This window comes from Brienomyrus brachyistius, unplaced genomic scaffold, assembly GCF_023856365.1.
Source record: "Brienomyrus brachyistius isolate T26 unplaced genomic scaffold, BBRACH_0.4 scaffold121, whole genome shotgun sequence".
NCBI classification, from domain to species: domain Eukaryota; kingdom Metazoa; phylum Chordata; class Actinopteri; order Osteoglossiformes; family Mormyridae; genus Brienomyrus; species Brienomyrus brachyistius.
The window spans coordinates 259,583-285,004 of record NW_026042396.1 but is presented as its reverse complement, the minus strand read 5'-3'; the positions used below and the strand labels follow the sequence as shown (position 1 = coordinate 285,004).

Here is a 25,422-nt window from a genome sequence, read left to right as displayed (position 1 = left end):
CTAAGCGGAAGCTAACTTGTACATGCACTGAGACAGAACTACATCATGACCCGCTGTTGACAATATCCGGTCAAAGCAAATGAAAATATAAACAATTTAGCGTGCGCCTGTGTGTGTTACTGTATTACTGAAATACTTTTCGCGTCAGAGGCGTGGCCTCTCTGAGTCTGCGCAGTAGTGTCTTCGTCCACTAGGGCGATCGGTCGGCTTTCGGCAGCAGTCTAGCGAAGTCACGTAGCCGTGGTTCTGCGTGTGTTGCGGCGATAATTTAGCACGATGGCCAGGTACCTGCGGCCCCCGAACACGTCACTGTTCATCAGGAACATCTCGGACGACTCCAGGTAAACAGAAGCGGCGTCCGTGTGCCCTGATCCGCGTTCCGGCTCATGGTGGCGGCGGCCGTAGGTTTTTGGGAGGCAGACATGGCAGGATCGCCTCTATGCTGGGGCCTCGAAGACTGGGAGCTGGGGGCAACCGCTGGGAAGGCGCGATCGCTCTTCCCGTTACATGGCTATGTCGTTATATTGTTGCGCTATCCCGAATGCATTGCATCTCCCCTGCCCAGCTCAGTCGACTTAATGCAGCTTGACCAGCTCCGAAATCCCTGCCGTGTGGGTTTCCCGTGTAGTTTGTATGGCGCGCACGCCCCCAACACGGCATGATCTAGAAAAATGCGTTATTAGAGGTAGCCGGTAAGGGAAGTCACTTCTGGTAACTAGATAGTTTTAATATCCATCTATGCAATTTACTAGATGGCGAATGGTATCCAGGAAGCCTCCCCTTAGGCTAATTGCGTGTTTATGAACCGACACGCTTTATTCGTGCAGTGAAACCAAACGAGCGTCCTGATCCCGTTTATCCGGTATATTTAGAAACAGTTCGGCCCTGTGGGACCATCCTTCCCTTCGGCTGCCTCTATTTGGGCTGTGGCGGAGGGCAGAGGCGTTTCGCTAAAATTAGACGCAGGATCGGCACCCCGCGGCGCGAAGCCGGGCGTGAGATGGGGGTGGGGGGTCGTGGTTGTGCTCATTTGGTACCGCAGTTTCCATTGCACAAAAAAGGGTAAGAAGGATTGAAGCCCACCGTCATTTAAGGCAGGACTGCTCACTTTGGGGGGGGAGAGGTCGCGTGATTATTTCCATTAAAAAAAACATTTAATTTTAAGCCCCCCCTAACAACAGAAAGTTTGGGAATCCATGATCTACGGCGTTCAGTTTGAGCGCCAGCGAGTTAAACGCCGATTTAATGTTGGGCAGATTCCAGAGTGACATTGACCTGCAAATTATGTACGGATTAAGAAGTTTTTTTCTCCTTGAAGAATAATCCGTCCTGTGACAGCAGAGCCTTGAATTAAGCCGTGAACGCAAATTAGACACGATTCTTTATGACGCGCAAGGGATTTAATGCTATTTAAATTTATGTGTAATAAAATGTCTGAAAATGCATCTGACTAATCTTGGGTGTAATTTTACGGATACGTTTTCATGTCTATTTAACCTTCCCTGTTTTGCTGCTGAATACAGGTTGCCCCCCCACTCCCCATATTAATATTAACATATTAACGCATTTCATGAATGACTATGAAATGAAGCATTGTTTTCGGTCACCTTTTTAACGCCTGCTATTTGAGTGTCCCTGGGAGATGCTGTGTGTGGAGCGCCCCCCCTGGGCACCGGTGGAATAAATGTCCTATCGTTTCACGGTGCTGTAGGCCTGAGGATTTGCGCCGTGAGTTCGGCCGTTATGGGCCAATAGTAGATGTCTACATTCCGGTTGACTTCTATACACGCCGACCAAGAGGATTTGCATACATTCAATATCCTTTGTGTGCAAGTGTGAGAGGTCTGACTGTGTCTGAATTTATTATTGGGGGGGTGGGGGGGTTGCCTGTTTAACTTAATGGGGTGGGGGGCGGGAATGCCGAATTGGGCCTCAGTCATGTGAAAGACAAGTGGAACTTCTGGGGCGGGGATACAGTATTTAAAGGCATCCGAATTTTTGTCTGCTAACTTAAATTTCTTCTGTTGTTGCCCCAGAATATTTAAAGGTGTACTGTACTGGAGCTGCTCCCCCCAGAGAGAGAGCATAAAGGCCGGTGTAGCGTAGATTCCAAGAATTAAGTCAAGCCAAAGAGCCCGTAAGGATTTCAGGCTGCAAGAAGCAGAGAGGGAAAGGTAAAGAAAAATAAAGAATTAAAGCTTGAAGAGGCGCAGAGGAAAAAGGGACCAAGGTGGGAATGAAGGCTTCCACTTGTCTGCAAAAGAGGGAGGCGAAAGAGAAAGATTATGGGGCAAAGACAAGCAGGAAACTCAAGGTCTTCCGGGAAGGTGGTTAAAGAGCATAAAGATCAAGTTCAAGGTCAAAGACAAGCATGTTAAAGGTAACGAGCCTAATTTTTGTATCCTACGAAAAGGTGAACATTTTTACCTTACTTTCCCCCTTCCCCAAAATCTAGTCCCCGATCTCTTCTTTACCTGGATTAATTTGATGATAAATACTGAACTTTCTGTATATCGTTTTTGACGCATCAGTATTGGCACAAACTCGGGAGGATGCGGGAGAGACCCGGCGCGTGTGAGCGTGTAGCGCCACATGTATCACCGCGAGACTAAGTGATCGTTTATGTCCAGACTGCTGTGGTGATTTGTAGTTTGGGGGCTGTCGATTGGCTCCACGGTACTGTCTGAGTATGCAAGGGTGCGGCCCGTCCCATTTCCCTCCTATCCACCCCTGCCCCCTCCCAGTCCGTTGCATGTGACGAGCCTTAACAGCGCAGCACGTTCGAGGACGTGCGGGACGCAGAGGACGCACTTCACAACCTGGACAGAAAGTGGGTCTGTGGCCGCCAGATTGAAATTCAGTTCGCACAGGGAGACCGCAAAAGTAAGTCATTCATTTTTTTGATGTTTTTCTCTCCGTGTGACTCTTATTTTTTAGTGCACTTTTGAATCACCTACCTGCTGCGTTGTAAGCTCTGAGATTCCAGTCGTCCTGCCCCTGCTCTTTTGTAATTGGCTGTCCTGCTCTTTTTTTGATTGGCCGCTCTTTTTCTGTGCAGCACCCAATCAGATGAAATCTAAGGAGAGGCGGAGTTTCTCCCGGTATGACGACTATGAGCGCGACGGCCGGCGGAGGCGCTCCCGAAGCCGCAGTTACGATAGGCGCCGCTCTCGCAGCCTGTCCTATGAGCGGCGGCCGCGGAGGTCCGACAGCCCCAGAGAGTACGCCTCGCCGCTTTGCATCTCTGTGTGTGTGTGTGTGTGTGTGTGTGTGTGTGAGCGGTTCATTATCGGGCTCTCTGGCCCCCCTCACTGAGACCTGGTTTCGGCTTCCCGCAGCTCCTACGGGCGATCATATGGGAAACACAGACGCAGCAGGAGCCGTGAAAATGACCGGTAGGCCCCGACCTTTTGGCCATGAGGTGCTGTCGCCCCCTACTGTCAGCTCATGTGAATGGTTTGAGTGCTATGGTCAGGTGTTGCCGCCTCTTAACCAGTGCTGTGACGCCCCTGGGGTGACTGACCTGTAGGGTCATGCTGTCCTCTGGCACCTGCCCCCACCTGACATCCAGCATGTCTCTGCAGGTACAGGGCCCCCCAGCGTGAGCACCAGCGCCCCCAGGGACCCCCTTCCCACAGCCGCTCCAAGTCCCGCTCCCCATCTCACTCCAGCTCAAAGCCCAAGAAGGAGCCTGTGGCCAAGTCCCAAACTAAATCCCGCTCCAAGTCCCTCAGCCCCGCCCCTGAGGAATTCGGCCTGGCCTCCCGGTCCCGCGAGTCACAGAAGGAGCCTGGCCCCCATTCGCCATCCCGCTCGCGCTCTCGCTCCCTCTCACGTTCCCGGTCCCGTTCCAGATCCTGGGCGGGCCGTAAGTCTGGGGGGCGCTAGCAGTCCCGCCCGGCCCCGCCCTCAGTGTTTAGGTGGTTCGATGCGGAGTAGCGGCTCCGAGCCAGACTTGCGGCGAGGTCCGGCCCGTACCCGAGCGCTTGCCTGGTCTCTAGGCGCTCCGCCTCGCCTGTCTCGTTCCCATATTTACCGCGGTGCGTCCAGAGGCTTTTCTGCTGATGGCTCCTCATGGATGGAACTCCTCACTTGTTGACTTGGTGCCGTTCACCAACTAGTTTTTTTTTCTTTTTGACTAATATCTCAACTTGGCAGTTTAAGGCTTTTAGAAGTTTTTTTTTTATTATTATGCAGTTGGTCCTTTTTTTTTTTTTTTTTTGAACGTTCTTTGACTTTTTTGAATATTGTTACGGTTCTCTGCTTCCATTACCGTTATTTCAGACCTCAAGTCTTCCACATCTACGGTATACATATTGTAATCTATAGAAAGTTTTACCTGGTTTTGTTACATGATATATAAACTTCCACTAGTCCCATCCCCAGTGGTTTTCATTCCTACCTTTTACTTTTGTGGAAAAAATATTCGATGGTTCAGTTTAACCCATTTGGTTGATAGTGTAACGTCTTGGTTTTGTCCATCTGTGCATTTAAAGTGTGTATTTACGCTTTTGATTACATGCAGTTGTGTTGAGCAGTGACATACATGTATACTTCATTGCTATGATGGTCATGTGATTTCTTTTAGTAAAGGTCCTTTGAGGAAAAACCTCGATTCGCAGGAGTGTGTTATCCATACGATGTGGTCACGGCAGATTAAGATTAAGAATAAAAGATGGGGCAGGACTGCAAGGGGGTGTATCTCTAAAAATAGGCCAGAGGCTGATTCCCCAGGGAGGGGTGACCTGTAACAGGCTGGTAGCCTGGAGGCGGCTTCAGTTTCACATGAGAAAGGCGGCACGTAGGGGTGAGGGGTGCAGTCCTTCCTATGGGCCAGCTGATATGAATCAATCGAAGAGCCATGGACTGAGCTGCACTCGGTAATGGTAGGCGTGTGCGGATGGCCGTGCTTAAGGACCATAAGATATACTGCTGCTCGGTGATCCGTAGGGCATCAGCATGTTCTGTGATTGATGGCTGAAATGCACTGAGGGGGGTTTGGTCTCACCCCAACCGGTCTGAAGGCAGCAAGGAAACTTGGTTTGCAGTAGAACTGCGCTATGGATAAGCAGGTCTTAACAGTGCAGAATGTGACTGTACATGATCCTATGCTGGAGGCGATCGCCCAAGCACAAAAATGAAGCCTGCCAAGCATTAACCTAAGGCAACACTAAGACTCATAGAAAACGACCAGTGGCCTGTACTACGAAGCGGGGTTACTGGCTTATTGAGGTAACTTACATTTTGCCCAGACCTTAAATCCGGTAAGTGAACGAATATGAAGTCCATTTAAACTGTGGTACCTTAAATCCGACAACTTACCCCGATAAGCCAGTAACCCTGCTTTGTAGCACAGGCTGCAGGCCTGCCCCCAGGAGAGCAGTGTTAACAGTGAGGGTGGGTTATTGCTAGTGATGACAGTCTGTGACACGGCTGTTACGGCATGAGCCAGTAGTACTCGTACAGTGCCGTGATATCCTCTTACTACAGGGGTGTCAAACTCCAGTCCTGGGGGGGAGGGGGGCTGTGTAGCTTAATTCTTTCCTATTCTACCACAATTGATTCAGCACAGATGCGTTAAACGAGGGGAAACAAAAAACTGCAGGGCTCTGCCCCCCCCAGGACTGGAGTTTGACACCTCTACTCGCATTTTCCTTCATGTTGTTGAACTTTCCTTCAATAAATCGAACAATTATTTTAAAACTCTAGTGTTTATACTCAGGCTGTCTTGTGTGTTTAAAGATCAGAAAATAGTTATGAGAAGTTCAGGGGGAAATACTTCCTCGTGGCACCCTACATACGAGGAAAATGTTTGTTACGCAAGAACCAAAACAGCCACTGTGAAAGGACAAGTTCCACTTAAATTCAGAGATGTACCCCATCGTAAAATATCAGTCAGTGTGGCTCAGCAGTGTGGGAGACTCCGATGCAAGGCCTTTATTCCCTGACAGCTCTACAGACTGTCTGCCTTTGCGTTTTGATGTTGTACGTCACTAAACCTGGCGGGATGTTGGGTGCCTTCCTGGTCTGTCCAGCCTTCCTGTCCTGGAGCCAGATTTTATTGTAATTTGTGAAGGCACCAAATTTCTATGGCACACCATCAGTTCCTTGTATGTGTGCAGACTGAAACGGGATAACATCACAGAACACAGTGATATGAGAGGTGACCACAAAAAAAGACAAAAACAAGAAACTTTAGGGGGGAAAGGGAAGGGAATTTATTCATTTGGTGTAGCCAATCTAATAGTGCTTCATCCTTTTTAAAGGCCGATTTTCGTATTTCCTTTAGGGCATAAAAAACATTCAACTCGTGAGAGACAGAGGGGATACAAATTAACAGCCAATTGGGTCAGAATGGCAAAGGTGGCGAATTTAGAAAGAGGGGATTCTTACATGCATCAGTACCCGTCTGAACAACACCCAACAAAAGACCCAATCAAAAGGTCCCTATTAAGAACATAAATCAATAAATCAGAAGTGAACTACACACAGTGGAAAACGGCAGCTACAGAATTAAAAGTGCCACGTATCAATTATGACCTGGCGGAAGTTCAGTTCATAATTGATGTGGTCATAGGCTCCATACCAATGGAAATGACGCAGTTAACGATCGCGCAGAAAACTACACGGTGATTGGAAAAACATGTAAAAAAATCCCCTCTACAAACAATGCGATCACCAATCACACTGTTCAAAACAATTAAAATGTGCAACATCTGGAACCGCCACACAGTGCCAGAGATGCAGTGTGCATCTCGGGTTTACACTTTAATTTTTTTTTCTTTTTTTTTAACAAAAATAGTCTTCAGCATTTGAAATGAAGCCATGTGCTTAGCATGACTTTTACATTCACTGTTTCTTCGTAAAAAATAACTTTGTCCGAGCAGGTGAAGACACCACTGCACAAATGTACATATGTTACAACCTCTACATTTCATTATTTACATGGCTCTTGAACAAGCTTGTCTTAAAATGGCCATAATCGCTTTGACGAGACAAGAAAAAAAAAAAGTAATAAAAACACCACAGTCCACAGTCTGCTGCACAGGGCTCAAAAACCAAAAATGAGAATGGAAACGGTCTGAAAGGCAAACTGGCCAGCACAATAGAAGCTTTGTGGGGTCTGAGGCAGTGAACCAGGTGAGTACCAGAAGGCCTTAGAGTCACAGTCTGCCCCCCATCCCCCACGGTACAGCAGGTGGGGCCAAACCACAGGAACAAACATCAAAACAAGAAGCAATGCCCACCTCGTTCCCATGAGACTGGCCCCCTTCCGCAAGACCCGCCGTCAGTGCGGGGCAGGGGGCAGAATGGTGACACATGTGATTGCTTTAAACAAAACTACTTTTCGGGAACCTTATGCCCCGCCCGGAGTGCTGCGTGGCGTTTCACATGGCACTTTGAAAGAGAAACTAACAAACGCTTTGGTGCAAATGTTCGATAACAGTGGGACTTCGAACAGACAACCCTCATAGTGCAACACGCACAGCGTGATAAAGAGAGGGTGCACAAGAGCCTGTGGTCCGGGCACCACCTACCCAAGATGTATCGTGAAACGGCAGCAGTCCCAAGTCCCACAAATGTAGGTCGTGAGCCCCGTCCAAACCAGAAACGATGGGTCCTGCAGCCACGTCATAAAATGCCTCACTTTCGATTATCACTAAGCCATTTGGCTAAAACAGGGTGTGCCGAATTCTGAGCACCCAACCCCACCCACCCACCCACCCCAACTGGGACGAAAGAGCACCAACAGACCGTCGGGTAGACGGAATCAGTGCTGAAAGTTTGTCATTCTTAGAGACAAGCCCCCCCTCAGACATCTGCCTATCAGCAAGGGTACGCTGCTGTAATACCACCGCTAAAAATGCATCGTAAATAACTTCGAGAACAAAAGGCGCGCAGGAACGAGTACCAAACGGCCTGTCCTTCCTCTGGGAGACAGTGTAAAAAGTTCTTAAAACCATGCTGAAAGCATATTACAGCACCGTGTCGTTCCTGACAGGCTAGCCAATGAAAGGGCACCCTGATCCAGAGTCTACTCAGGCCTGGACCTTAAGGAGACTCTTCAACTGAAAGGCCATCACTTCACGGCGGTCACAGGGAGCCATGGAGAATGCCACCCAATGGCTGGGAGGCTTAGGCAACACACTCGGGGACGGGGGCTCGCTGAATTTGGCCCCTGCATAGTTATGGCTACTCTGGGGTGCCAGCAGCACATCCAGCTGGGACACAGAGCGGTCCCAGGCCTGGCCACAGCCTGCGGGCTTCTCCATAGACACAGCCTGCCGCGTCTCGAGAGACCAGGAGTGACCAGGGCCCATGTCTGCCCTGCGGGGGCTGTGCGACTGGCCCCCTGCTGGTCCTGCAGCAGCACGCAACGGGGCTGAGCTGTTGTGGCTCCTTCCCCGGTTTTTGCCCCCTCCTTGGTGGTTCTTCTTGGGCACATTGTGCTCTGGGTGGGCAATTGGAATGTTGTACCGCTCTCCTCCTCCCATTCTGTCCTCACAAGTGTCACCTGCACAAATGGGGGCTCTTTTACTTCATTTTTCCCCCTTTCATTTCAAATCAGTTTTATTTCATATTCCTGGAAAACACACACATACACACGATCCCCAACACTTTCTCACCTCTTTGTCGTCAAACAGCTGAGGGTCTCAGCCTCCCTCTCTCTCAGTTTCTCCTCGCCGATGGGGCTCCAGGTCTTTGGAGCTAACGTTAGTCTTCTTCCCTCCGTCCACTTCACTTCATGCGAGTCTGAGGTTTTCATGGGCCGCAGAGCAGAGTCGAACATCAACTCAACCCCGGAGCACGGCGCTCCACAAAGGCCCAGGTCTTCGGAAAAGGAAACAAAAACGCCCTCCGTTACATATCCAGAAAAGCATGCGAAACAGGGTCCTGAATGAGGACACTTCACTTGCAATCCCTTATCAGGGACAATGCATTCAGTGAAAACTCCGCTAACTTCTTTCAAACAGGAAACCAGGGATTGACGCCCTGGCTGAGTGATATTGTTGGGATTTTAGCAGACACGACGTAATGCAGAAGCCAACATTGCTGTGCTTTATAAAGAAAACAATTATAGGAGGAAACAGCGCCTGCCCAGCGCTCTATCCTTTTATTTTGTGTGCGTAAGCTCTGAGATATACAAGTAATATTTTTCTGGCCAGACACCAAAACAAAGAAGTCACAGCTCAACATGGCGCCCGACCGGGAAGACAAAAGGAACACTCACCGACTCCCACTACCAAAGTGCGCCTCAGACGTCGCGGTCTCCCTCGGGAAGGACGCGTCGGTAGATGTGCCGTAGGAACAACGCGTCTTAACGTTAACTTAAAACGGTGGCAACCACACAGTGAGACAAGAAAAAGCCACTACCTACACCTTCTTCGCCTTTACCGTCTAATTTGAAATAAAATGGCGTCCCGGCCGGACAATATAGGTCGCTGGGCTAGGAGTCCAACCAATCAGGATACAGTCCCGAGGCATTTCACCAATAAGCGACGGAGGCTCGATGCTGGTTGTGACATCAGGATTATGTAATGGAACAAAAAGGGCCCGCCCACGAGTTATGTTTATTTTCAGTTAAAGAGTTGAGCTTTTAAAATGGTATTTCCTGTTTTGATATTATATGTTTATATATTATGATATATTTTAAGTGATATATTTACAATCCCGTCATACATTCAAAGCTTGTATGGGCTTATCCAGTGTGTTAAAACTGCCTGTTATGACATTATTTGTTGTTTGATTTTGAAAATATGTTCATTTGAAATAAAGTTAATTATAATTATATTATCCTCTTATGAAGAAAACGTGTTAGTAATTAAACTTTTACAAACGAAATGGTTAGGCTGAACAGGCATATCCTGTTGTACCCAGTAACTTTAAATCTTCTGTTAACATTCCCTCGAAGCTGCCCTATTTTTTGCCTTGCTCAGAAACAATGTTACGTCTTTAAAACTGCATTTTCCTGTTATAAACAATGCAGCTGCAAAATAAAGGACTGGTTTGTCTGCATATTGAAAGCTGAGTATTTAAAATGCAGTTCCTGTTGCGCACAATATAATTTCATCTGAAAGGCAAACCAGCCAGCTGTTTTTTTTTTTTTTTTTACAATTCATCACGTCTTTAGAAAGCTCTACCTAAAGTATCCGACGTGTTTATTTGAATTCAGTACTGGATTAATTATAAGTGGGTCAGCCATTTATACTACCTGTGTTAAGCTTCACGTGTACGTTTCTCACATCTCCCAAATTAATTTCGCATTTTCTACATCTCACATCGACAAAACAACGCATCTCAGTACGTAGCCTAACCACTGGGGCTTTTTAAATAGAAAGTACGCCGTAATATCAAGCAGCCATATTGCGATTGCATTCCTTCTTCAGAAAAATATCGTAAGCGATTTGGCTGAGAGTCACTTAACTAATTTTAACTACGTTCATAATTTAGATATCCATATTTAAAAGAATGGAATGCAAAATCACCTCTATTTTAAATTTCTAGTCCGTTTTACAGAATAATATTAAAATATAACTTGTGACAGGAGAATGTTGATAATATTGTTCTGTTCTATATGAAACCAGTATATAAGAATTTCAGGTTTCAGTAAAAACCCGAAATACACAGACCTATTGTGAAAGTGAATCACGTGACTTAAAGAATTATTGCATACTTTAATGTGTTACTTCCTGGATAGGATTTCAGGTTTGCTGCGGCCCCAAAGCATCGAAACATTACTGTTTTAATTATCAAAGCAAATGTTGAAAATATAAATGTCAAAGAGATGCCAGACATTTTCGCAGCGAGAAAATTCGCACAAACCTCCTAAAGGTAACATACGGCTGGGCCACTCTGCCCCCACTGCTGTCTGAAAGCAAGAGGAGGAGACAAGGAAATAAAGCGGAAAAAACGAAGACTGTGTATCTGCTATCCGAGGGCGTAACTTCGGGTTGATCATCGTGTCGATCGAAGTCTCCACCCATTTAGAGAAGTCCAGGGGGTTGTATTGACCTGTTTTAATTATGGGGGGGGGTTACCTCCCGTCACACTCGTAATTTACTCCCATGCTACTACATGTGGAACAGGCTCCTTCCCTATTGTCCAGTGGAGGTGTCTCCATGTTTGTTTTGTCACCAGTAGATGTCTGGCTGGACAATTCCCACTGAAGCTATCAGAAGGGAAGGGAAGTTTGCACAGCTGTCTTGTGTGGGGTGACTGCAAGATAACCGACTGGATCAGGAAAGTCAAAAGATGCGCATGGAAAAATCGCCTCCCGCTACGAGCAGAAAGCTAAGACATTTAAAGTTTTACAATACCAGTCAAAAGTTTTTGCATGCACTGAAAATGTCATATCCTTGATTCATCAAAGTAACCTCCTATTGCCGTTATAACAGCAGAGAAAATTCAAGACATTCTACAACATTACGTACTGCAATGTTTCATGGGATGAAATAGTTAACCAGAGCATTTAAAGTTAAAGGACAGCCTAGAATTTGACTACGCCATCCCCACACAACCAGTTAACCTGCCTACACACTGACACTGACCCTTTGAGGATAAGATTGCCAACCATTGATGTAGGCTATTGAGTTCATTTAATTTCATGAGTTTAAAGGTGCCAATTTGTGTTTAATAACTTCAGCTTGTATTTGGTCACTGCTTGTGAAGTAGCTGTGAAATATTGAAGTTTTAGCACAAAATACGTGCTAAGTTAACATATCTGAGGCAGAAACATCAAATGAAGAAAAATAAAATGAAGACGAATTTATTTATTGCCAGTCTAGTGACACAGTTGTATTTATGTGACTGTTATGTGCCCACTACATTGGAAATGACTGTTGTTACTTCATTACCATTCCTGGGAGATGTTGTATTACACCTTGTATTTCACTTGTATTACAGTAAAACCCACTTGACTTAACATCGAGTGTGTCGCCCGGATTAATTAATTTTCCGTGTACGCCGAGAAACCACTAGGTGTCAATATACTGCCAGTGAGACAGTGAAATTGCTTTTCTTAACACTTTTTGTCTGCAATTGCGTTTGTCAGACATTGTTCTATGGGAGTAGATAGGCGCATGTCTGTAAATATTCCTATCAGCTATCAGGAGAACTTACTACAATATAGAATTTGTAGTGCTTACTCACCCACAGAATATAGTGCAGGTCAGTAATTCAGAACGGGATACAGTTTACACTTTAAAAATCAGGGTCACCTAAGAAAAGGGCAATTATCCGGAGCCGCCCCTATTATTGCGTGCAGCTGTATCAAAATCTAACTGCAGCCAAAATATTTGGGTTGTTTGGTCCTGTGCCACTGTTTCCCCTCAGGTTATCCCTAGATGACCCAATTTTCTGATTGAAAATAGGTTAAATAAATTAATGACTACTCTGATTATAATGAATTGATCTGATTGTCTATATTACACAGCCTGGTTTTTTTGTTTAATGGGGACAACAAAGGAAATGAGGTTCTGGATGCATTAAAATACACATGCAGAAAATCGTGATGTCTTGCCATCCCTGGAGGAATCAGCATAGGAGAGACTTTGATGTGGGGGGGGGGCAAGACTTGATCATTTAAAAACAAACGTATAAACGAATTTAAATGCTGTAGATTTTTGAGTACCAGTGCTCTTATTCTGGCTGCACACACATCCGTGAAAAAAGGTGGGGTACACAAGAGAGGCCACAATCCATACAGACAGGGTGACTTTATCATTAGCCAATGATATGTTTTGAATCTGTGACTGACAGGGGAGGAGGCACTCTGTTGGCCAATCATCTTCCATCTGGCCCCGCCCCTTTGTAGGTCCCTGGACTTTAGGTCTGGAAAGGAGCTATCTAGGCAATACAAAATGTCTGTTGAGGCAGAGAGTGACTTCTGTGCTCAAGCAAGACCAACCAAAGGCTAGGCCTCTGTGGAGGGGGGGCTATGTTTGGAAACTGGGTTAGAGAAATGACTCAGTTGGGTCAATTTGTAGCAAGAAGGAGGTCGGATTGCCGCAGCTTTCTTGCTCCAGAGACTCCTGCACAAAGCCGCAAAATGACATTTACGGGTGGGTAGGGCAACAGAGAAATTTAATAAATACGCAGCAAAAACCACTTCACCCTTAACTCCTGCCAGCTGGCCCAGATGAGTAGAAGGTTGCTTGGGTAATACCAGGACGTTTTAAAGTGGTGGACATACAAGAGGTCGTAATTCATACAGAGGGTCCAACCTTATCATTAGCCAATTATATGTTTTGAAATTGGTGATTGACAGGAGAAGGGGCACTCTGGGGCCAATCAGCTTTCAGTTGGAGCCAGTTCCCCAATAGCCACACCCCACTTCCAGTATGCTTCTGGAAGGCTAGGCCTTCGCGTGGCGAATCTGCCAGACTGCACGACAGGAATGCACACCAGGCACTAAGAATGTCGACTGGCCCTGGCACGTTGATGGGGAAAGAGCGTGCAGTGAGTGTGGGGAGCAGTTGGCATTTGCTGGCGCCATGAACATAAGGCAGGTGGCCTTTCTTGTAATGTAACTGGACTTGGGAGAGTCTTTTTCTTCCTGCTACATGTGTTCTGCTTACAGGCATCCATGGTCCCTCAGAGTCATTTTATTTTTTCCACATACCAAAACTACCCCAACTTCCCTCCACCATCACACACTAATCTCTTCCCTCGTATGCTGAACTTCAGGGACGTGATTGGGATTTAGCTTGTCCCCTGTCACCTCCCTTCCCGATTACCATTCTCGTCTTCTTTGAGCGTCCCTACAGTCACATCTCCATAACCAAAGTCAATCAAACACTGCCAGACCATGCTTCTGAGACCCTGGCTGATTCCTCATGGTTTCCCGAAGGATCTTGGCCTGGAAGTGGGCTGCTGGGCTACGCCAGGCCCCGAGGCACGTCTTGGCTTATTAAGTTGTGCCCGGCTGAAGCGACGCTGGCTTCCCTTAATCACATCTTCTCTCCTTTCTGTTGTCCTTATGAGGTCATTACAGGGGCACTGGTGACAGACAGAAGGAGTGAGACCCAATCATCCACCCACCAGCTGCCTCTTACTGTAGATATTTAGTCTCTGATTCATAATGCTGGGCTTTTTATGGGGGTGTTGGTTCAGATCTCACTGTTGGTAAGAGCAGGAAAATCTCCTTACATCACGTGATGTAACAAAGTGTTGCCCATCGGTCAACAGCGTTATTTTTCATTGCAGCTTCCAAAGAGCCATAGCTAGATGGAAATATGGTTTTATTTGGCCGTTAGTGTGGTCAGTGTGATGTCACTGATCCTCTGTGTACACATCCCACACCTTTCCACTCAGTTTGGGGTTTGATCGCCGTCAGCGGTTGAAGTTGGTTTATTGTCTAAGGTGAGCTGTAAGCATGGTGAGATTGTGTGAACATGACATGTGGCTGGTAGATGCATGGTTCGAATTTTGGTGGCGCTAAGGTGAGCTCGGCTCCTCTGACAAGGATATCAGCTACCCTGTAACTCTCCCCTTTAGGTGCAGCTCTAAAAAAGTGTCCACTTTTATATTATAGGTTATATGTTATTTTCCATCCCTGAAATGAAAAAAAAAAAAGTATAAATATGTCAATATTACGTGTTTCTTTGCTGTTAAACTTCTTATTTGATTCTTATGCTGTTGTAATTGTGACTATATGAAATGTTACTGACGGTTTTAACTGCCTGCAGTAGTAATAGTAGAATGTTTTTCTCTGTAACCCTGCTACTGACCGCGCTGCAGGGCACTTGCATGTGACCTGGGAAGTCGTGGTGCTTCCTCAAAGCCGCTGTGAAATTCAAACTCTTTTTGTGGCTTGATACCCTTATCTAACCTTTCACCATTTCCATATAAATCTTCTGCTCATGTCAGGGCCCTAGGGTACATGCAGCGGCAATCTCTCAATCTCTGCACACGGGCCGTAAGCAGGGCTGCAGCTACAGGAGCATCTGGGGTCCTGAAAGCTAGCTGCTTTCCAGTATGGTTCCTGTTCCTGCAGAAATATGACGGGCAGTTCCCCCGTCTCAATGGCTGGGTTCCTGCTCCACTCTGCCTCAGTTAGTCTTGCAGCTGCTCATACTAATTTGACTATAAAGATTCTTCTTCTTTACAGAGAAAAGGAGGAAGTACTCTTCTGATCAAAGCAACTACAGCCATGTCTTTTAAATGTATTTCTCTGACTTAATTCCTCTCCTTTGGCAGTTCAACGGAAAAAACGTCCCCGCTAATGTTGCTTGTGGTTAGCACCGTCACGGACCGTTAAAGGACAGGTTATCTGCTGAATAATTATCAATGTAAATAAAGGCAGAATCAAAGGAACCTGCTAATAATTTAGCATGCTGTCTTTATGAAGATATTAGGTGCTCACAGCTGTGCAGAGTAACTCACAATACAGTTATGCTCATCTGTTTAAGGAGCGCGCTGGCGAGTCTGTCCTTATTGTGTGCTATCAGACTCGCAGACATTGTTCAAATAAATTCAAATACCAGACCAACTGGCGCCATCCCAGTATCGGCAAAAAAACTGGGCGAAGCGCACAGCTGCTTCTGAATCTAAAGGAGAATAACCCACATTTCCACAGCACTTGTACCACCCCTCTCCGGGAGCATGGGGTGGGCGGGCTTGCAGTATGAAAGAGCAACACATTCGCAGCCCAAATTAGGACACAGTTGGACACAGCTGACTGGTCCATCACTCCGCACGTGTCCACTGTGCTTCTGTGTCCATATCCTCATGAATACAGGTATGTACGACTGCTCGACTCCATCCATGGGGGGTGGGCTTTGATCACTACTGCAGGTGTAGGAGGTGCAGTGCAACAGGTGGTGTAGTGGTTAAAGACACACTTGCATCTAGAAGAAAGTCAATTAACATTTAAAGTGGGGAGGGGTTCTTGTACCATTTGGCTGAAGCATTTTCATCAGATTTTCCCTGGGAAACATCTAGTTTTCTAAACAAGCTACGTTCGTGTCTAATTCATTTATTTATTATTTTTATAATTTTTTTATTAACAATTAGAACTACTTTAACCACCGTTTGTTTCGCCAACGGGGTTGTTCTCCTCGGTATCTTTTTTTCCGGGGGGGGGGGGGGGGGGGGGGGATGCAAGTTATATCGCGATCAACTAAAATACATTATCGATCAATCACTTGGACACCAGTCGCAGTGTTTAAGTCAATTTAAAGTGATTCTCAGTTGACTGGGAACATTTCTCATTGGTTCAACTTAATCAGCCAGTTTTCTTTTGTAGGCGACGTGATGAGGAATAAAATAAAATCTTCACACAACATTCTTTCTTACGATCGCATCTCAGTCCTCCTCTTCTTTCTTGCGCCCCACCCCCTCGCCTTTCTTACCCTACTTCAACGTGCCTGTTTCCCTAAGTGCAAAGCGAGCCCCGAAGGTCCGAGGGAAAGCAGGGATTGCCGTGGGGCTGTCGGAGAATAAGAGCTGCCCGGACTGCTCTGTGGGATATGCCAGGTGAAGGTAGGCGACCCGCCGCCGGTTATTGCTCACGGTCAGCCTTGCGATGCAGAACTAGAAAGGGCTTATCATGCACGACAACTGTTGTGAAGTTGTGAAATATCTTCGCACCAGCCTTGTTGCATTGTCAGGTTTTTCAGTTTGTGGGCATGATGACTTGTTGCAAGCTTTGAACCCTTTTTTGGCAAGTGTGATTCTCCCCGGATCGGTAGACCAGCGCACCAACACGGGGATGCTGCTTAACACCAGTTATACACTAATGCAGTGTCCGCATGTCACCCCCATGATACAATTGCCACAGAAGAAATCCACACCAGCGGAAATCTGATTAGCTGTTTCTGTAATTCTCAGTCTTGGAACTTTTTTTTTTTTTGTTTTTTTTTGCAGCAGATCATTTATTGTGTTAGTGTCCCGGTTTGTCTTATATTACGAAATGTTGGATTCTGAATCCAGCCATTCAGACCAACATGGGGAAATCTTTATCCCTGAAAATTAATGCAATTTATTACTGTTATGTGTCCAATGTATTTTGCTCAATACAGTGTCTTGTACAATACACTTGTTTCGTGTGTGTGTAACGAATCTTTTGGAGCCAAACCATACCTTCATAGATGGATTGATAAATATAAGGTTTAGAAAGCTGTACTGTACCCTGTACTTTTCCATTCGTACTTTCTTCCGTTTTGGAGCTTATTTGGCGTGGTTTCATCTGTCAGGAGTGGGAATGGGCGTTACGGTTGATTTTTTTTTCGGATTTGACCCAAAGTTGGTATCGCCGATACCGATCGCGATACCTAGTCGACCCAACCCTGAAACTAATACTCGTTGAGCTGGGTTTGTTTTATCAGACAACAAACTATTCATGATTTAAGCTAATCAATATACATTTATTTGGAGAGGCTAAACACAGGCCTGACGAGGCCCCTGTTGGTATTATAATAAAAAACATTTAAATAACCAAGTAAGAATTACCAGGTCAGAACTGGTATTTTACCACTAGAATCGATTCTCAAAGTGAAAACAATTAGATTGAAAGGACTGATTGAAAACACCGTAGGGACCAAATGCTTTTCAAAAATGAACTGTACTCCATGCATGTTACAGTAGTCATTGCAGGCATCTTTTCTGGTGTTAAGGGCGACATGAGCCAATCATTTTCTCTGTCATAAGAATATATACGAATCCCCGTCACCTGCATCACTGAATCCACTCACATACCGGCACCACACACACTATTTTATATAACTGTGCTAGGCGTGGCATATATGTAAAGTCCCGTTTACGTCTGCAGTTAATTGGGGGGAAAAATTGCCATGACAATATTATGAGGAATAATGATGAATCGTGCCGGTTGTAGTCTATTCTTCTAACGGCTTTGCTTTGAATACCCCATAGCTTAAGGCTTTCATGTAGGTAGCCAAAGATAGTAAAGGGGAGAAAAAAATATCCAATAAAAAAAGACATGACTGCAGTCTGTCCATAGTTGCCTAATATAAACAGCCAGTGGGGCTATAGGTAATAAATAAGGAAAACACTGGAGGAACCGGAATTGGTTTGGTCCTTTACTCCATAAACTGCTTAATTCTCTTGTCATAAATAGGGCACAAGCTCGTTTCAAGCAGGAGAATAATAATATTCTGTATTTGACCTATTTGTATTTTAAGCTGTTCAATTTCAGGAGAATACAAACAATTATTTATCTTATACACTTAAATGTGCAAAAGGAATATAAATACAAATGTATTTTTTTTAATTTAAACAATCACAAATGCAAAATTATAGGAAAGGTCAGAGATGGAGGCATTTTTGCAATGCCGTTTTATGTACGTGAGCGTCTAAATGTGTTCCGTATCATCTGATGTGCGTGAATTTGCATAAACTGTGGTTTAGTTTGTGCTGTTCTGAGTCGCTAGTCTGGTAAAACAAGCCCCAGAGAGCCAATCAGGAGACGACTGGGTGACTGACACGGGAGTCACCTATCAGTCACAGCTGTAGTAGGTGGTGCAAAGGTGTGGCCCAGCTATGTACGGAGCTGCATCAGCATACAGAGGCTGTCAGAGGGTCCCCAATTATTTAACTGGGGGGGGGGGGGAGGGGGTCATTGATTAAATAACTTGTATTTAACTTCCAGATTATATTGTATTTAAGTCTGGATGTGAAAACGCAGGAGAAGTTGCATCTTGTACTGCATTGATTCAAAATGGGACACCCAATATGGGACAATCCTGTAAAATAGCCTACAGGATGGGGGGCAACTCTTGGTTTAAAAATGTATTAAACAAGGTTAGCCGAGGTCCCTTTTTAGCAGAAGCCCCTGGGCTTTCAGCCCAGGTGAACCCGTGCATTAAAGCAGTCCTGCTTGTGTAGCTACTGTGTTGCCCCCCCATACCAAGTACAGACAGGCTTAGTTTAACACTGTGTCATTTTAGATAAAAGACTTTTGTATATCTGGGTATGAAAAGAAGTGTCTCCCAAGTCATTCCTTCAGGCCAAGTCAGTTCCGTTATAGTATGGAGACCAGCCATGTGTGTGTGTGTGTGTGTGTGTTTGGGGGGAGAGGAGGGGGCGTATTAAAAGTTGTCGGGGCGGGGGGGGCGTGGTGAATGATTCCTTGCCCACCCATAGCTCTCTTCTGCCACAAGTTCAAAATGACAACCTATTTATTACAGAATTTTGCAATATGTATAAAGATATTAGGGTGAGGAGTAGGAGGGTCACCGTCCGAGTGATGTGCTGTATTTATGATAAGTATGCAGTCAAGTGTGCAACAACCCCTAGGCTTTCAACCAGATGCACTTTAGCACGCTAATATGCACTTATATATCAACATATATTTTATCAGCATTTTTATCAGCAAATGAATGTTATGGGACCTGATATTGTACACATGTGAAATGACAGGAAGGAGAAGATCAGTCTGTGATAAAAATGCCAGATAAGTGGCTGGATAAAAACCCATAAAGGGTCCAGCTTGTTTTGAAGAGTACAACAGCAATGTCACTCCTGTGCTATAAGCTAATAATATTCTGCAGGCTATAATGCCACATCCTTAACCACCCGCGCCTTATAGCTACAGTCCCTGTAATAAAAAACACACCAACAATGTTTATCTGACAGTACACCAGCAAACATTCACTTAATCTGCCAAAGCCAAACACCGCAGTGAAATTTGTCTCAACATCGCCACTAGGGGAACCAGCAGCCTGCAAAATTTCCGTGGTACATTTGGTACTTGTACTCCGTGCATTAAGTGTAGAAGAAATGGGCCAAGGTGCAGACCTGAGTGACTTTGACAAGGGCCAAATTGTTATGACTTGCCGACAAGGGGAGAGCTGTGAACTCCGACGGAGCCTGAGAGTCTCTCGGCGGCCGCGCAAAAGCCCTGACCCAGATCCTCTACACGGTCCGTGCAGAAACCCACTCTCCGCACTTAATGCCCAAACCATTCAGGGGGTCTCAGCAAAATAACCCCCACCAGTGTAAGTGCTGGGGGACGTCAGGGGGGCGCAAACGGGAAAGAAGATTGGGATGCACCACTGGAATCTTTCGGAAGTTGGTGCACTTAGGTTTTGAATAATATTCTCATCATTTTGCAATTTTAATGTGGGGCACTGCATGCAAGGACATCATGCTCCAGACTTGCTTACACCTGTATTCACTGGAAGCTCAGCCTAGCTGCACTTATGTAAATGCAGTGCTCACTGTGGTGCTTTAGGCAGTTGTGTTGGCTTGTACAATGCAAATTTCCCACCAGTGGGACTAATAAAGGCTATCTTATCTTATCTTAGCACCCTGGAAGATACTCTTCTGAGGGTGCCGTTAGCAGAGAGCTTAAATTCAGTGACTGATGGAGTTTACTTTGCCTCATAAAAACACGGATTGCTGTCACTCAATCAAAAATAATAATTTAGGGCCTGTTAAAAATGTACCACCTCATGTGAAGTGCAATCCCCCAAACAGAGGCTTTGCTTTTATGGGGACAACAGAAAATGTACTGGGTAATTACTGAGGCACTCAAATGTCCCACTTTTACAAAGACGTAGTTCGGGCTGAGGCCCGTCTCATCGGAGACTCAATTCAATTCAATTTAGTTTTATATGGTTGGTCCAATGCACTTAACAAAGAATCAAACAAATGCCACTTGCACACATACAATGGTTAAAGATAACTAGGCAGTAAAAAATACATAGTCAATAAATGTCAGAAGACAACAGAGGAATGAAGATTCCATAGATTAATAGATGAGAAAAAAAATCTCTGGTAGGTCCAAGGTCAACTGCAGGCATGTTAACATTATCAGAAAAATGTGCGTCTGTGTGTGTCTGTGTGTGTATGTGTGTGTGTGTATGAGTTATGAATTTATTTCATTGTGGTTACCCAACGTCTCCATAACATGATAAAACCTGTCATTTTCACATTGTGAGGAACATTTTTTTCAGTCCTCACAAGATCAAACTTAATATTTTAAAAATCTATGATTGCAATCAAAAACTGAAAATGCAAAAAAATCTCGTTTTTCGTTTGGTTACTTATGGTTAGGGTTAGGGCTGGGTGGGGGTTAAGGTTGTTAGTGTTGGGATTAGAGTTATGCTCATAGAAATGAATGTATGGCCCCCACAAAGATATGACTGAAGGTGTGTGTGTGTGTGTGTGTGTGTGTGTGTGTGAGGAGGAAAAGACTGACAGTCGAAAGAAGAAGCAGATGCAAAAAACCTGTGACAAAATGTTTCAGATCTTCATTTCCTGTTGATAGAACCTCCAAGTTGTGCAACATAGTGTGAACATACTCCTGTGTGGACACTCAGCCCTCTAATCCTCACAGAGAAGCACAAGATGCCTGCCAGGGTCCTGCCGACCTTCTGAGGCCCTGTGTCCCAAGTGGACGATGTCAGATGTGGTCACAACCAACAGATATCAGACTAAAAAGTTTTCCAAAGTTTGCTGTCCAGCTGGAAAAATACTTCAGGAAAAGCATTAATTCCATATGATAATTTATCAAAATATTGAAATTTTATCAATCATTGGTTAAAAAAAACATCCATCTTCTAATCAGTTATGTAGTACGGAGTCACTGGGAAGGGGCCGGAGATTCAAAGGCATCCATGCTGCTGACCATGTGAACTTTCTCCGTCAGTCATATTATGAAAACACCAGGGACCATAAAACCATATCTTCTGTTAGAAAACATTAGCCTTAGTTAAATTACCCCAAGAGTGCTGAGTCACCGCCCTCCCCCTTCTGGTGAGACAAACGCTTAGCTTCACTATGAGATTCGATAAATGCAATCAAATGACGGTATCTGCAGATTGCAAATTTGAAAGTTCTTCTGCTGCCACCTCGTGGCCGAAGGATAAAATAACCTCGTTTTTGTTGATAATTATATGCTGGTCACTTTACTATGGGTGTGTGAAAGCAATCGGAAATAGTGATGATGTCAGTATTTATTAATGGGAAAAGATGATGATGTGCTGTTCTGTGTTTTCTAGCACGTCCTGAAAAGCTTGTAAGGAACAACTGAACTTTGGAGCATCTTCGGCAGCGCCTCATGTAGGTGTGAGCGTGTGGGGAGAGATGGCTGGGCCAGTCACGCCTTGTAATAACAACTCCCAGGTAAACTGCTCGGACCTGGAGTGCTACATGGTGCTGTCAGACGTGGAGAAGAGTGCCATCGGCTTCATATGCAGCCTGGCGGGGCCCGTCACCTTCCTGGAGAACGTGCTGGTGCTGGCACTGATCGGCGCCTCCTCGACGCTGCGCCGCCGACCCTCCTTCGTCTTCATCAGCAGCCTGGCCCTCGCCGACGTCTTCGCAAGCTGCTTCTTCACCATCAGCTTCCTGGATTTCCACCTGCACCTCCGGCGGGACGGCCCCCGCGCCTACCTTTTCAAGTTGGGCGGGGTCACCCTGGCCTTCACTGGCTCCGTGGGCAGCCTCCTGCTCACTGCACTGGACCGCTACATCTGCATCCACCGGGCCTCCCAGTACAAGAGCCTGGTGACCCGCCGCCGAGCCCTGGCCAGTTTGGGGGTCCTCTGGGCCATGACCACCCTGGTGGCCTTCCTGCCCCTCCTGGGCTGGTCCTGCCCCACTGGGCTGAACCCACCCTGTTCCCTCCTTTTCCCCTACATTGACAGCTACTACCTGGCCTGCTGGACAGGCTTCATCCTGGTGGCACTGGGGCTCATCCTGGGTGCCTACGGGCTGGTGCTCTGGCGGGCACATCAGCACGAGGCTGCCATGGTGGCCCTTCAGAGCAGCGCAGGCGGCCAGGCCCGCATGCGCATGGACATACGACTGGCACGCACCCTGGGCCTCATCCTGCTCATCCTGGCCGTGTGCTGGGTGCCCGTGCTCTCCTTCATGTTGGTGGACGTCTCCACCACGCTCACCAGGGCGCACCAGCGTGCCTTCGCCTTCTGCAGCACGCTGTGCCTGGTGAACTCCGCCGTGAACCCGCTGCTGTATGCGCTGCGCTGCCGCGAGATGCGGGGAGCCCTGATGCGGGTGCTGCGTCGGGGCCGGCGGGTCGCACGCAGGTGCATCTCCGGGGAGCCCACGGAGGCCGGCGGCCGAAGCGGGGGGCGGGGGTCAGCGGCAGCAGCGACAACCTGGCGTCCGAGGCTGAGGGCGGGACGTTCACGTGCTCTGTCGTGAATTCGATGGCAGAAAGGGTGGAAAAACAGCAGATGGAGCTCCTCAGGAAGTGAGCCAGGCGATGATGGGGAACATTCAGGAATGAGGAGAGGAGAGGCAAACAGACTCATGCACGCTTTGTGTGTTTATCTCGGGGTCATGTAATCAACGCAATGTTTTTACAGTTTCGTGTTTCTAGTCAGCATAGAAAATATATTTAATGCTCCTAAAATATTGTCACATTAATAAAATGGGTGCATTTCCATGACTTGATGGCAGTTTGAATGTAATTTAAGACGTGTTTGTTTGTATTTATTACAACCACAGAATTTTGGACGTTTATTGTGTTTATCTTACATTTCTGGCGCGACTAAGTATCTTAACAGTAAATAGTTCATCCGTAAAATGGCTTATTGCTAATGGTATCACTTGTGTTATTGTTTAAAGTTCCGTACTGTAATCCGTATATCGTGTGCAGTGGATGTTTATATATGAAGTGACTTTCCCAATATAGGATCCTTGAAATAAACTAAATAAAATTTTTCTGAAAAAAGAATTAACTGCAAAGAAAAGTTCAAGGTGAGGGTGACGCTGAACGACTTGAGTGGAGCAAACAGCACTTGACGTTTATGCGATGTGTAGAGGAATGATTTGGGACTCTGGTATTTCATTATTGACCTTCCCTGGCAATTGTGCTGTGCTGCAGTGACAGGTTTTGTTAGGTCACTACACTTTTCATCACTGCCTGAAGTCAAAAATGTGCGTCTTGTGCAGAAGGCAGGCATCTTGTGACCATTACTGTGCCTCAGGTGAATGCTGTCAACACTAAACCCTTGGTTTATGAGAGAGGCCGCGTGTGCTTCCGTAGTGCGTGCTGTGGTCTGCTTTGGCGTCCAGATGGGTCCTTCTGTCATGGGGGTAATGTGCACATCTTGTGACCAGAGAGAGAGTGGAAAACGGTGACGAATGACCCACAGCTGCAGCCAAAGTTTTTCTCTGCTCTGTTCTAACACAAAGTTACGTAAAGGCTATTATATATGGACTGGGGAGCTGAGTTGGGTTTATGCAGTGCATGGTGCATTTTTACCAGTGGCGGCTGGCCCATAGGGGGCGCTCAGGCACCGCCCACCCAGATGTGGGAGGGGAATGTAAAATTTAAAAAATATTTTATATATATATATATATATATATATATATATGTATATATATTATATATATAAATGTATATAAATATATATAAATGCGTTTCAATGTTAGTTTTACTTAATAGTGCCGACATGCAATCTGAATTATATAAACTACATTTCCACCAGCTGACTCTCATTCACAGTGAATTTCCACCGACAGATTTCCCCCAATCATTTCTCTTCTTGGGCTCATCAAAGCGCCCCAGAAGTGCAGCGAAATAGCCAATCGTGTATGTATATAATAAAAATTTTGCCTATTAGCATCGCCAAATTAAATGGTTTTGGGGGAATTAAATGGATTTCGCCCCTGTTGCAGAAAATGCGGGAAAGTTTTGGATTGTTCTCAGGTTAGTCAGTCAGAGACAGATGATGGTAACCACGACAGTTGAAGGGCAGCTTCCAGCAAGTTCTGTGAGATCGTTATTGAATTACCCTTTTGCGAGAAGGATGATGGTGGAAAAAAATCCACGTTAAGGAGCTGGGACCCGACAAGCCCGAAATAAATATCACACAGCCAACCAAGAACATGAAATTATGATTGTGAAATTGTTGTCATTTTCTGACTGTGCATTTGAATGCTTATACTGGACTAGGAAGGGAAAACTATTGGAACGTCAGCCCCACCAAGAATTTTTTTCACCAGCTGCCACTGATTTTTACTATAGCAAATACTACATACACCATAATTGCATTGCATTTCTCAAGAGCATTTCTTACAAGCGGTAACAACTGAAATTAAATGATCCTTTATTTGGCATTTACAGACGTATGAGAACTGGTGCACTGGAGGGCTTCACTTTGCCTGCCCTGTCGCCTGCCCTGTCTTGCTATCCATGAGGCATACAGGCAGGTGAGAGCCTGGGGGTGCACAGCCAGCCAGTGTGCAGCACCCTGGAGGTGGCAGTTAGGGGCCTTGCACAAGGGCCCACGGACTATTCTGCCAAGGCTTGGGCTGGAGACTTTATGATAACAGGCACAGAGGCTTCGCCCGCTGAACCACTCACTGCCCCCTTTTACATCACACCGGAAATGCAACAGTGGATACCAGTTGTACCAATTGTCATTTGGTGTTTAATAAATTTGACAAAAATAAAACCGTTCCCAAGCATATATTTCTTTGCTT

At 45.9% G+C, this 25,422-nt stretch overlaps 3 protein-coding genes across 6 annotated transcripts; 2 read left to right on the top strand and 1 right to left on the bottom strand.

The window, feature by feature from the left end:
• The first annotated feature begins 45 nt into the window (after positions 1-45).
• srsf10a (serine and arginine rich splicing factor 10a) lies at positions 46-5,703 on the top strand. The gene is made up of 6 exons (XM_049004825.1): positions 46-341; positions 1,712-1,816; positions 2,780-2,883; positions 3,059-3,221; positions 3,339-3,395; positions 3,585-5,703. The coding sequence occupies exons 1-6, from the start codon at positions 277-279 to the stop codon at positions 3,886-3,888; spliced, it is 798 nt and encodes a 265-aa protein (XP_048860782.1). The 5' UTR covers positions 46-276; the 3' UTR covers positions 3,889-5,703.
• A 2,017-nt stretch (positions 5,704-7,720) lies between these two features.
• Positions 7,721-9,422, bottom strand: pnrc2 (proline-rich nuclear receptor coactivator 2). Its single transcript, XM_049004827.1, has 3 exons — positions 9,233-9,422; positions 8,628-8,832; positions 7,721-8,515 (listed from the first exon to the last, which is right to left on the bottom strand). Exon 3 carries the CDS (start codon positions 8,493-8,495, stop codon positions 8,040-8,042), a length of 456 nt encoding a protein of 151 aa, XP_048860784.1. The 5' UTR covers positions 8,496-8,515; positions 8,628-8,832; positions 9,233-9,422; the 3' UTR covers positions 7,721-8,039.
• A 1,129-nt stretch (positions 9,423-10,551) lies between these two features.
• Positions 10,552-24,290, top strand: cnr2 (cannabinoid receptor 2). 4 transcript variants are annotated; one of them, XM_049004823.1, is made up of 3 exons: positions 10,552-15,739; positions 16,381-16,482; positions 22,090-24,290. In XM_049004823.1, exon 3 carries the CDS (start codon positions 22,117-22,119, stop codon positions 23,131-23,133), a length of 1,017 nt encoding a protein of 338 aa, XP_048860780.1. In that variant the 5' UTR covers positions 10,552-15,739; positions 16,381-16,482; positions 22,090-22,116; the 3' UTR covers positions 23,134-24,290. The 4 variants fall into 4 exon arrangements, with proteins under 4 accessions (XP_048860780.1, XP_048860778.1, XP_048860779.1 ...); XM_049004821.1 differs by having other exon boundaries at positions 21,966-24,290; XM_049004822.1 differs by having other exon boundaries at positions 16,247-16,482; positions 21,966-24,290.
• The last annotated feature ends 1,132 nt before the right edge of the window (positions 24,291-25,422 follow it).